The sequence below is a fragment of the Centroberyx affinis genome, unplaced genomic scaffold (assembly GCF_046629955.1).
Source record: "Centroberyx affinis isolate AG114_WGS23_722 - 3 ecotype Tasmania unplaced genomic scaffold, CSIRO-AGI_Caff_v1 ptg001025l_1, whole genome shotgun sequence".
Lineage (NCBI taxonomy): Eukaryota > Metazoa > Chordata > Actinopteri > Beryciformes > Berycidae > Centroberyx > Centroberyx affinis.
This window is the reverse complement of record NW_027279585.1, coordinates 409,427-422,500: the sequence shown is the minus strand read 5'-3', so window position 1 is coordinate 422,500 and position 13,074 is coordinate 409,427. Positions and strand designations below refer to the sequence as shown.

At 41.5% G+C, this 13,074-nt stretch overlaps 1 protein-coding gene across 1 annotated transcript; it reads left to right on the top strand.

Moving 5' to 3' along the window:
• The first annotated feature begins 2,111 nt into the window (after nucleotides 1–2,111).
• Nucleotides 2,112–4,298, top strand: LOC139646955 (thyrotropin-releasing hormone receptor-like). Its single transcript, XM_071522762.1, has 2 exons — nucleotides 2,112–2,885; nucleotides 3,870–4,298. Exons 1-2 carry the CDS (start codon nucleotides 2,112–2,114, stop codon nucleotides 4,296–4,298), a joined length of 1,203 nt encoding a protein of 400 aa, XP_071378863.1.
• Nucleotides 4,299–13,074: the final 8,776 nt, after the last annotated feature.

Here is a 13,074-nt window from a genome sequence, read left to right as displayed (position 1 = left end):
AACACAATCACATGAATAAAGTCAAGTGTTGGCGTGATCGTCACCATTCAGTTCCTGTAGCATGTGCACAGTTGGTGTGGAGGAGAGAGATTTCCCACCTCCACAGTGTTGTGTGGAGAACAGGCAACTGCAAATTCCCATGTTAGATGCATAAAGGACAGCATGGCAGTGGAAGCAGGTTACAGTGTAGATCTGTGTCTGTTACTCAAGATACACTGAACGGTTCACTTTACAATAGCCTTACTGTGTTTATTGGTTTATCGGCTTTATTTATATCACCTCATGTGTAATAACCTATCACCTTACAATTCAGTGAGACACATTAAATGATTTCAGTACAGAATATAACAGCCAATGCTGGTACATCACATCAGCAGCACAGATGTCAGGTGCTGGAATTCTTATAGGCTATATATATATATATATATATCTTATATATATTTTTATGTATAGGTTTGTACTTACTTTGTGATGTTATAAGTATATTATGTTTTGGGGAGATTTTCAGTCAGTACTGCACAGAATTATTGCATAGCCTACTCACAATACTTTCTCATAGATTAACACAGGTTAATACACTGAAGTAAAGCCATTGTAAGGTTAAATGTTACCGACACATGTAAGGCCTGAGGTTATAACACGAACACAATGTGTTCTTATTATGTCCTAATCTTCTTATGTCCTAATACATAATTGAAAGCAAGGAAATCACAAAAGGCAAAACAAATGACCTGTTGACAACGAATCTTAACTGATTTTATTAAACCTTTTTTTTTCTTTCTTCTTTCTTTTTTTTTTTTATTCTTTTTTCTTACAAACTAAACCCTTTTCTTAACTAATTTTGATTCTTATTTAGCTGTTACAAACAAAACCCTCTTCAGTATCTTCATTGCAGTTGGCAAAACCAACCATTTTCCCATCATGCCATTCTCTAGGCTATGTAGTGACCATATGGGCACTTGGCTCCTACACTTGCCAGCAGGAATAGCCTCCCTGACCTCAGCTTGCTGCCACGATTTCATGCATCAGCAATGACCAGGAAATATAGAGTAAGAAAAATTCAACTGTTGAGAAAAAAAAAGAAAAAGAAAAAAAAAAGATTACTTGATGACATTTGCAATTGCGTTACTGCAAAACCTTTAGGCCTTTAGACTACTGCGCAATCTTCCAAAGCATCCACTGTAGACTCCATATGTCAACCTTGAGTTGTTCTACACACCTACAAATAAAAGGTTCACTTATATCGACCAGCTTCATCTTATAGCAGGGCCTGCAGTTCTTTCCATTAAGTATAGTAAAGATGGTTGCCTGTTGAGTTGAGATGGTCTAGACTTGAGACTGAAGGAAGCCCCGGAGGTTAACCGCTCTGTAAAAACACACAAAGTGAATTCTGGCATTTAGGCTAAAGTCACTTTGAACATTCAGCTCAACAATCAACAATAAAAGTAAGATCTAAGACGTAAGTAAGACCCGAGTTAGACCTAAATGAATTGACTAACAGAATAGGAAAGACTCAGCAGACTAGTTGCAAGTTGAAATGAATCATCTATAGGCTCAGCACTAACATTTATTTGCCATTCTCTGTAGTCTATTTGTAATTAATCTGCAAAAAAATTACCAGCAGGTTATATCTAACAACTAACTAACAACAGGTAGACAACACAGATAGTTTATTCGTTTTTATCGTTTGAGCAGCTAGTTTTGTTTACAGCGAAGTCTGAGCTGGAAAAGGCAATGATGGGCTGATCAGCTCGCATGCGTAATGAGAGCTTGTGCCATAAGAGAAGGATCAAAACCGCTATCTGTCCGACAGACAGTTTACTCTGACGAGAACACGGCGACGCATCACTTTTACGCACCACCTGACCATGAATTATCGGGGTATTATACGAGTGTACGACCAGCACTTTGGTTTTTTGTGTCGGTTTAATGCATAGCACGCGTCTGGATACAGGTGCGAGGCATTTGACAGCGACACACACTTTTCCAGACCTGTAGAACCGATAGAGTCGCCGCTTCTGTCGTGCGTAAAACCTGGTCGACGCGTCGGGAAACTAAACGCACACTGTGAAGTCGCTGTTCTCCTCCGATACAGCGGTTTTTTCTCCAAGATGGAAAACTTCACCACAGCTCAAGAACTGAACAACACTTTGGGGACTTGGATGGACCACAGCATCCAATACAAAGTGCTAAGTAGTTTATTGCTTTTCTTGATATGCGCCTTAGGGATCGTTGGCAACGTGATGGTCATCTTGGTGGTGCTCACCACCAAACACATGAGGACTCCCACCAACTGCTACCTTGTGAGTTTGGCTGTGGCAGATCTGATGGTGCTGACAGCGGCTGGTCTGCCGAGTATAACGGACAGTATCTTTGGATCTTGGGTGTTTGGACACTACGGCTGCCTCGGCATCACCTACTTTCAGTATCTGGGAATCAACGCCTCGTCTTGCTCCATAACCGCTTTCACCATAGAAAGATACATCGCCATTTGCCATCCTATAAAAGCTCAGTTTCTGTGCACGCTGTCCAGGGCGAAGAAAATCATTTTGTTTGTTTGGGTGTTTACCTCGCTGTACTGCGTGATGTGGTTCTACCTGTCAGACATCCAGGAGCTGGTGTACGACAACATCACCATCGTCACCTGCGGCTACAAAGTGCCCAGGCAGTTTTATCTGCCCATTTACTTTTTTGATTTCGGCATCTTTTTTGTTTTGCCACTGCTGCTCTCTGCGATCCTATATGGACTGATCGCCAGAATCCTCTTCCTCAACCCGCTGCCATCCGACCATAAGGAGAAGAAGAAAAACGGCAACATGGCGGCTAATAAGACAAGTTGTAAAAACTCTCGGCACTCCAGCTCCACTGCGACCTCCCGCAGACAGGTGTGTGTGTGTGTGTGTGTGTGTGTGTGTGTGTGTGTGAGTGAGAGAGAGAGAGAGAGAGAGTGTGAGTGAGTGAGTGAGTGAGTGAGTGAGAGTGTGAGTGTGTGTGTCTGAGTGAGTGAGTGTGTATGTGTGTGTGTGTGTGTGTGTGTGTGTGAGTGAGTGAGTGTGTGAGTGTGTGTGTGTGAGAGAGAGAGAGAGAGAGAGAGAGAGAGCCTGGCACAGCCACACTCGACCATTCTTTATGCCAAAACTGTGTTAGACTCTCATCCCACAGCTGCCCTGACTCCCACTGCAAAAATGTCCATCTTCATTTAGTCTCCTATTTTTCTTAAAACAAAGGGAAAATTCTGCCAATGGTGATAATGCCGCTTGTTTCCAGCGCAGTTTCACTAGAAATGTCTTGAAACAAGGCAGAACAAGGCAGATCACTCTGCTAATGTCAGGAAAATGACACTTGATTCAAGAAAATGTTTAAAAAAAATCAATGCTGGAATAAATGGTTTGTTGAAATGAACATTTTTTTTATTACATGGTCAGGCTACAAACACAATATAAAACTCTTGGGTAACCTTTTGTTTTGCAGTTCCTCTTAGTCCAAGGCATTTTCCAGGGAGAACAGGTTAAGAATTGTAAATTACAGTTTTGAACAAGTTACATTACGTCATCTTAAAGGTTCTTTGACATCTGAGACTACAGATGGCCAACACTCGCTCGCTATTGATAAAAAAAACGATTGTCCTTATGGATTTCCATGTGAAGTCAGAGAGTAAGAACTGAAATGCATGTTGGAAAATCTTTCAACCCTGATCCCCCATACACTATGGCAGGTTTAGATCTACGTATATCTGTAATAACTGCTATTATTTATTTGTTTAAGATTATTGATCTGGCTGGTTTTATTGCCACAAGTGCTCCCATGAGAGCTTTACTGCGGCTTTACTGCGATGACAGCTGCCATATTTCCCTCCTGTGGCCCTGCAGGTGACCAAGATGCTGGCGGTGGTGGTGATCCTGTTCGCCATGCTGTGGATGCCGTACCGCACCTTAGTGGTGGTCAACTCCTTCCTGGACCGGGCCTACCTGGACACCTGGTTCCTGCTGTTCTGCCGGAGCTGCATCTACCTCAACAGCGCCATCAACCCGGTCATCTACAACGCCATGTCCCAGAAGTTCCGCGCCGCTTTCCGCAAGATCTGCCGCTGCGGGCGGAAGGGCTCGGACAAGCCGGCCGCCTACAGCGTGGCGCTCACCTACAGCGCCGTCAAGGACACGTCTCTGGTGGAGAGCACCGACCACTTCACCACGGAGCTGGAGGAGCTCACGGTCACGGACGAGCTGCTGCCTGACAAGAAGAAGATGATGTTCCCGGACCCTTGTGTCTACGGGAAGGTGACGTTCAGCGACGCCTGAGTGCAGAGCGAGGCTTCAGGCTGGGAAGGAGTCGACATGAGGGCCGGTGTGCGGTATCTGGCGTGAAGTTAAAGAGTCGAGAACTGCCGCTTAATGGAGTCTGTCAAGTGGAATGGTGTTTTTCCTGAGTGCCTGCTGTCTGACCTTTTCCCAGCCAGGCTGCGGTCCTTGACATGTAAACACAGCGATTACTGCCACTGATGCATGATGATAGCGTTTGAGTCCCGGAGCCAAACGTGCTCTTCGTCAACAAGAATGACCCAAGATGTTGTAAATACACGACGGCAGTAAGGGCCGTCTCATCACAAAGCTGCTGTCTGGGACCTGAGCATATAAGATACTGAACATGAGTCGTTCCCACTTTCCCATCGCCAATTCCAAGTACGCAACTTTGAGTATCTGCTGAAGCTGAGTGTCAATCTAGTGGAGACTCATTTCTTCTCTTTAAAGCTGCACCAGGCAACTTCATATGTCGGTTCCTCCAGATGGCAGCGAGAGATAACTGTCTGAAAACCTTCAATACCCAGAAATCCTGTAAGGTGACGTCAGTAAACTGCACACAGCACTAGGGCTGGGTATCGTTTAAAAAAAATTACGATACCAGTACCAATACCAGTATCCTTAAAGTGATACCGATACCAAGAGAGTACTTCATTCGATACCTTTTTTTTTTTACGTTTTGGTGGCATCTCGACTTCACCACCACAGACTGTATGGGTTGTAGCTGCTGCGGTAGTGGGCCAATCACACGTCGCATTAAATCAAAGAACGCTTGTGGTGATTGGCTGCGAGCAAAACCATACAAATAGTCATTTTTGTCTAGATCTGTGTACAAAACGTATCGAATGCAGGTATCGTTTGACTGGAGAAGTTTCGATACTATTTGGTACTAGGTTATTTCGGTCGATACCTTAAAAGGTATCGAGTACCAATACCCAGCCCTACACAGCACGCTCATGTTTACCAACCCAGCTGATCTGTGATGCTTTAAACCAAAGGAAACCAAAGAAACGAGAGAGGAAAAGATCTGACGTTGGGGAGCCCAGCTTTCTCTGGACAAAGTGCTGCATTTTGTTTCTAAGTTTCAATTTGTCACATCCTGTAGGTGGAGAAGTGTTCATACCCGACACCAGAATTTAATTCGGGGGAAATGCGGCAAATCTACGGCGTCTCAATCCAGAAGCATGGGACGCTCTTCTCTGCTGCAGCGCCCGTCTGTGATTTAGGCTGATAAGACGAGTTTATTTTAACGTAAAAATGTTGCCTTGTGCAGCTTTAATAACTGTATGTGTTGCCTTAAGCGATCCTGGCTCCTGCTGCGTTCAGGCAGGCAGTCCTTAACAGGGTGAACATCGAGTCGCATCTGAACCCTCAGTGAAAAACAGCATGTATTCTCTCTGTGAAGGACATGCATGGCCTCCAGCACAATGTGAGAGCCAAGACACACTGTGCTGTTCGCTGTGGCGAGAGGGGCTCACCTCTATAAGGTCTTGATGTAAGTGTATGTGGAGGAAGGATCGGTGGTGGTTATACTGCTGTAGTAAAGTATGTAAAGCACTTTGTAACTTTATTTCAGAAAGTGCCACATAAAAGTTTATTTTTGATCGCCACACTGCAAAAAATCTCCATCTTAAGTCATTTAGTCTATTATTGAGTACTAAAATCGTAATTTTCTCAAAACAAGTGAAGAAGTCTGCCAATGGCATTTGATAATTCCACTTGTTTCCAATGCAAATCAACTTGTTTCAAGAATTTTGTCTTGATAGTAGTGCAGTGATCTGCCTTATTCTGACTTGCTTCAAGATGCTAACACTCATTTCTAGAAAATTCCTGAAACAAGTGAAGCTGCATTGGAAACAAGTGGAGTTATCTCTCCTCTTGGTTTAAGAAAAATAAGATTTGAAGGCTGAATATGAGACTAACTGACTTGTTAAGATGTTTTTTGCAGTTGCACCATCAACCATCACTCTTAAAGTTTGAGCAATGACCCTGGTTGCAAACCTCAGTATTTTCCAATATGAAAGACTGTATATATCGTTACAGAGATTTAAGTGTAACCTATGAAATATGTTCATAAATTTAAAGTGCCGCTCTATAACTTCCATCCAAGCGCTCAGTATTTCCCCTCCATGCTGCGGCAAGAGTGTCATGATGGTTTTGGTCGGTGTGCTGTATCATGTGTGCTGTGGAGTTTAATCAAACCATCGCTTCGCTCGTCCGCTTTTAGTTCAGCGAGCCTTCAGTGAGCCGGGGAACATGGCTGGTTGGACATGCTATGTTTAGATATACTGATGTTGTGTGGCGTTCACTGCCAGATCAACGGCTGTCCGTGAATTTCTGAGCGCCGCCCGACACACAAGGAACATAATTGGGCAGCAGCCACAGCGGAGGAAGATAAAGCTCTCGCTTTGTAATCGCCTCTGACAGGGTTTCATTCAATATGTGGAATATGTGGAATGTGGAGTAATAGCTGCAGCTTTTATTTAATGATTGTGCCGATGTAAACTTTTAGTAGATTCACGCCTTCTTGTGTGTCCGTTCCCTGTGTACGTATGAAAAGTGATGTCATGTAACTGTTTTGTTCGTCAGGTGTAATGGAGAGGCTAACTGTATATTTTTATGGAGCTGTTGCTTTCATGATTGCCCATTAAAACCAATACAGAGTCAATATTATTTTGTGATGTACTATTTGGAAACTGTTGCCTTGGTCTTGCTTTTTTAAAGTGAATGTGATGCTGTGAATACACTTGATGGTTATCTGGAAATTGTTAATTTGTAAATTTTACCGTTACGTTCCAAATAAAGTTGGTTCTGAAATGACAGCGCCCGATGCAATTTTGTATTTCTGAGCACAGCAATGCACATTTAGGGAATACACTCTTTATTTTCTGTTTTATATATTGGCTCACGAAGGAAAATTCTCTTCATCTGTTCTGTTTCCATTAGCTGTCTATCCTTCTTCCTCCACACAAAGCAGGAACCAGCATCAAGCCAAATGACAGGAGGGCTAAAAGGGCAAAGAAGGATAAAAAGGGCAAATCCTGTGTTCCTGAAATGAAATTTGTTTCTTTGACATTCTGTGGATAAAAAAAACACAGACATGAGACTAAAAGCAAACAGTCATTTATCTATAGAGGGCTTAAAGGAGGAGGGGCGGGTGGGGCAGGAATAGCTTAACCTTAACCTTACGAAGAAGGAAAAAGAAATCTTCACTGAGTGCTGGTTATCTTATTATATCGTTTATTTACCCAGACAATATCTGTCCGTTGTCTGACATGGGTGAAGCTGAATATTATTAATTGTTGCTAAATGCTAGATGCCATAAGTTGTTTTGTTGATATTCACATACAGCGCCTTTGACAATATAACCAATAAATTCCCACTAAGATAAGTTTGAAGTTAAAAAGCCATTTGAACAGCTCACTAACCTGCACTTTGATGGTACGGAAATTTTCTGGCATTTAGTATGGAGTTCTCATCAGCATACATTAGACCTAACAGTATCACTCATATGCATTCAAATTAGCTAATTCCTTACATGGCATTTACCTTGACAGCGTACATGACAACATAAATAACCTAATAAATGCAAATTCTGTCATCATACCGCCTACAGTATCGCCCGTATAATCTCTGGGAACCTTTTCAGCTAACTGCTAATTTAATGCTACTGCCAGGACGAGACTCTGTGACTGGAATTTTAAACAGGTTAATACAATTTCTCTGGAGTGTAAGTAATGCTTTGATGCTAGTCTTCCCTTCCTGTATCCACATCTCCGTCCACAGATACCGGTCTGCCCACTGTAGGTCTGTCTTACACCTTATTATACCACTGCCATGGCCCCACAGCCTCACAGGTACAGTGAGCCTCTCCTCTCCTTCGCCCTGCCTGTAATAACACTCACTCAGTAGCTTGTGACTCACTTGTGTTTAGGCCAACTTAGCACATTTAACAAATAAATCACAAGAAAAGCAAACATATAACGCAGGTAAGCGATTGTGTCTGCAGACGTCAATTGTGCTTTGAAAACAAGAACTGATCCAAACATCATCGACCTGCAAGAATTTCTTTCTTTTTTTTTAATTCAGCTCTAACACAAAGCCTTGAGGCCATACCTGTGTGTGTGTGTGTGTGTGTGTCTGTGTGTGTGTGTGTGTGTGTGTGATATCAATCAATGCCAATGTGTTTTCCAAGGACTTGTAACAACACCACTTGTAAAGATCTGATGTGTTGCTGTGGTATTGATTTATATCCTGCTGTGTAGTTTGATTGAAAAGACCATTGAGACTGTATTTAGTATACAGGAGACAAACACACATTGCTATCTTGCACCATATTAAATTCATATTTAAAAAAAATATATATATATTTTCAGGCTGGGCCACAGGCTCAGCATCATACACTGCCTTGATGTTTAACATGTTACCATTGCCCTGCCTGCTCTTTAACATTTTGAAGTGCACATGCCTGGAGGAGTGGCTCACACTCGCTACATTATTATAGCTAACGTTAGCTCTAACGTTAGCTTCAGTTGGAGATTACAAGTTTAGCATAAACAGAAGTTACAGGCGCTAGTTCTGTTTGTAGATATGACTCAGGCTGCTTTTCAGAAAGCATTTAGTATCATGTTAGCTTCAGTTGGAGATTGCAAGCTTTGAATAAACAGAAGCTAACGTCGCTGTGTTTGATGATTTCCCACTACCCATGTGGAGTAGCTACACTGTATGTGGCGTAAAAATAAGAAAAAAAACCCAAAACAATTCCATTAACCATCATACAGCAGAGCAGCCCAGCCACCACTAGAAGACCACAGAAACTCAAACTTCATCAACAGAAAAGGAAAAATACGTCACAGTACTGGACACACTATTTGATTGACAGGTGATCTGTGGGAAGTGCAGTGCAGAAACACCACAGCGCTGAGCACCACAGATGTCACCAAAATGGAAAAAAAAACAAGAATCTTGTGGATTACCACTTTAAATAATGTTTCTCCATGAGAGGATACAGTTAGCAGGCGATCTGTGGATTCAGACCTTGAATTAGATCCAGTATCATATAAGGCCCTTCATGGGAAGTAGGATCACAATATGTAATTGCATTAACAGTAAATCAACTCCTGAATTTAGCTTCATCAAATGCCAAAACAGACAAAGTGCAAAGCATTACACTGAAGAACGAAGAATAAGGTTGAGAGAGAGCGACAGACAGAAAGAGAGAGCATGAAACAGTCAGAGAGAAAGAAAATGAAAGGAGGAGGATGAAGCAGAGAAAGTCACATAGGTGCAGGTGGAGCTGCAGTGGAGGCAGATGCAGAAAGGTAGGAATAAGAAACTGATTCTCTGGATCATTAACTCCAGAGAGAATGTGTTTCAGCACAATAAAAAGCCGGTTGTTCTGTGATAATGAGAAGGTAACGCTCATTACGGCCGCCGGGTTCGACACAGCAACAGAGACGAGCGCGGTGTAATTACAGCTCGCCTGCAACAAGGGAGCAGCCTCAGCTTTTATGAATAATTATGCATGGAGGAGATGCGCAGTGTGGAGTGGCTGTTGATATGGGAGTCACCTTGTCATCACAATCATGTTTCACATGAAAACTCCACCAACATGATGCTCTTTCTGTGGTCAAGACAGATGGATTGATCACACGAGTCAGAGAAAGCCTCTTATCTCCAACATCTGTACAGGAAAACTACACTTACACTTCTTTCATGCCATACAGTTACAATACTGAAGCCAAGTGCTTTACAGCCCTCGAACCAGAATGCATCTGGCCATATCTAATTATTCACTGAGATTTTTGGAGTTTGAGTTAAAGATGGATGGGAAATAAACTTCATGCAACTTTCAGAACCCATCATAAATCAAAATAAAGGTCAGTTTTTACTTTGTTTCCAAATATTACCTATGTAAAGATACCTCCAACAGCCTAGAACTACACTTCAGTCCATCAGTGTGAGGAAACAAACGTCCTCAGTAGAGTAACTCAAATCAAATCTTTAAACTCAAAACATCCATGAATCTGTCAATGAAAATCCACTTGTTTCGAGAGTTTTCCTCATTCAAGTGTCTTTTTCTTGATACTAATGATCTGCCTTGTTTGAAAAGTTGTGAAACAAGTGAAACTCCACAGCAGCAGCAGTTCAGCTCACAGGACACATGGGAGCCTGTGCAGAGATAAAGGCCAAGCTGTAAAAGCGCCTCTTCCTTGTAAATCAGGTATTGCACACACAGTGACTAATTACACTGTGTGTGATCCCATGAGGGAGAAATTCTATTCATTACCAAAGAATGGGCAATCAACCAAATAATGGTTTATTGTGCCTGCATCATTCTTTTACTCGAGAAAGTCGTGGGTATTTTTACTTCAGTCATTTAAATGGTGCAATTAATCCTTCAGAAAGAAAGCCGTCTCATCATGAGCAATCGTTAACATGTTGAGCTCTAATCACAAACTAATTGTTTATTCAAAACAAAAACCATTACAGCCGCTCAGAAAATTAAGAAAATAGAAATATTGGTTATATTGGCCACATATCGCTGCTGTCTCAGAAGAACAGGTGATTTTAAAGTTTTTGCTAGATCAGGTTTCATGACCCTAGAGTCCATGAAACCCATTCAAAAGTGCTGATTACATTTTAAAAATGCATGTCTGTCAATCTAGAAAATAACGCTCTTTTAATAAAGTTCTCAGAAAGCGGACTTTTTGAAGATATGAAGTGTTTACCCGACAGCAGCCATATGAAGGTTTGGGAAATGTAGAACCGAAGCAATAACTATCCACCATTATCCAATTCTCTGGGGTCAGAAGGCTCGGCGACGCGCTGCGCTTTGCGTCTGAGTAAACAAAGAGCCGATCCTCAGAGGCAGCGGCGAGCCTGACGGGTCTTCAACTAATCTGGGGATGCTGGTGCAGATAATAAGAACAAGCAGTGCAGGCTAATTCGATTGCACACCAATAATTAAATAAGAACGGACAGGAAAACTAGATCTTCCTCAGCGAAACAATGACTGCCAAGAGAAACGGGTGATAACCCATCTCCAACAGCATGGCTGAGCGCAGGAAAGCAAATTGCCTCTGAAATTGTTTGGACTGGATGGAGCTGAGAACACCAAACACAGACAGAGTCTTCACAAAATTGCCCAGCTAATGAGAACTGTTGAATTGTCAACTCAATCAAACCCCCCAGACTGCCAGAAACATTAACCGTGACTCATAATTACTAGTTTTCTCGGTATAAGTTACACTGCAAAAGGAATATCAAGAGAATATGCCTTGTGTGCTGCAGTTCAAATAAGGCTGGAAATTTCAAATTGGAGCAACAATCCTTCTGTAATTTCAAAAATATCACTCGCCATTTTTAACCAGACAGGGTTCCACTTACTATTGCATTTGCTCAAAGAGGAAAATGGATTGATTTAAATTAATTTATACATTGTAGTGGCCAGAGACGGTGTTGGGGTTAAGACTCCTGCTGTCTGAGGATCTAATCCTGTTACAACCTTCAGCCCCGTGTGTCCTCTGCTTTGTGTCCCGCTCAGCTTTTCTTCTGTTTCAATGAAAGAAACAAAAATATTAAGGGAAGTGGACTGGCCATTCTTTACAAAAAAAAAGAGAGTCCATTAGTGTCTCATCCATCTACAGGACAGTGTGTTTGTTTCTCAGGAGGGAAAAACAAAATGCCACTGCTGAACAAGCAAGGCAGAACCGTTTGTTTACTGATGAGATTTTTAAATTTAGCACAAAGACGTGAAAAATGTATTGAGTAGAATGAGTGTTGCTGATGATGAGATCAATAGTGAACACAAACTGTATAACCAAGCTTGCTGTTCTCATGTTTGATGCTAGAAGAAACATACAGAAGTTTAAAACCTAACTTTTCTCCATCACCAAACCCAGATTTCTACATTGGCATTCACCCTAGTTTAATGGCACAAGGCAAAATTACATCAAAACCTGTGTATTGGTCTAATATCATACTTGCAAAGCCATTAAGTGCCATAAATTTGACACCTTCCTCAGCTTATATTAGCAGTTTAGTATTTCCATTTCAACATTCATTCATCCAACAAAGCCAAACAGGAAAAGTGCAAGTAAAAAAAATTGTGAATTGATTGAATTTTTAGGCTTCAAGTCCAAAAAAATCCATCCAAGATTGAGGCTAAATGTTTCAATCCTCCAGGAGGAGGCTGTGTGGAATGTCCTCATGTAAATTTATGGAAATTAATGTTCTTTTTTTTTTCTCGTGCTTCCACTGTGATGATTGCAAAATGAGCCAAGGAGTGGGATTTCCTTCCTGGTTTTTTTTTTCACTTTCCACTGACCATCTGACACAATGCTACAACCGAGCATCAGTCCAACCAGCCATCCAACAGAACTACTCATCAGCATGTGCTTTCATTTCTCTGTTTTCCTTCTTTCTTCTTTTTTAGTTTCACCTTTCGCCAATTGTGATATTTTAATTTTTCTTTTGTCCGTTCTCTCCTTTCTCTGTAGACTGCACGCCCCAACAGCTGATGGGGATCCTAATATTAAACTAATAAACAAATAAACAAATGTGGTTATAAGCCATATTGTGTTTTAAAAGTAGGTATACAATTTTCAATAATCATCATAATGAAAAACAAAGCTGTATAATTTTAGTCATGTTCAACTTATTCATTCAGTCATTTTAACAATTCCATAGTCATAAATAATAGGTGCACCTGGAAACACTTGATACTTAATACAGTGAGTACTAACGATGCCTATATAAAAAAAGTATACTTACC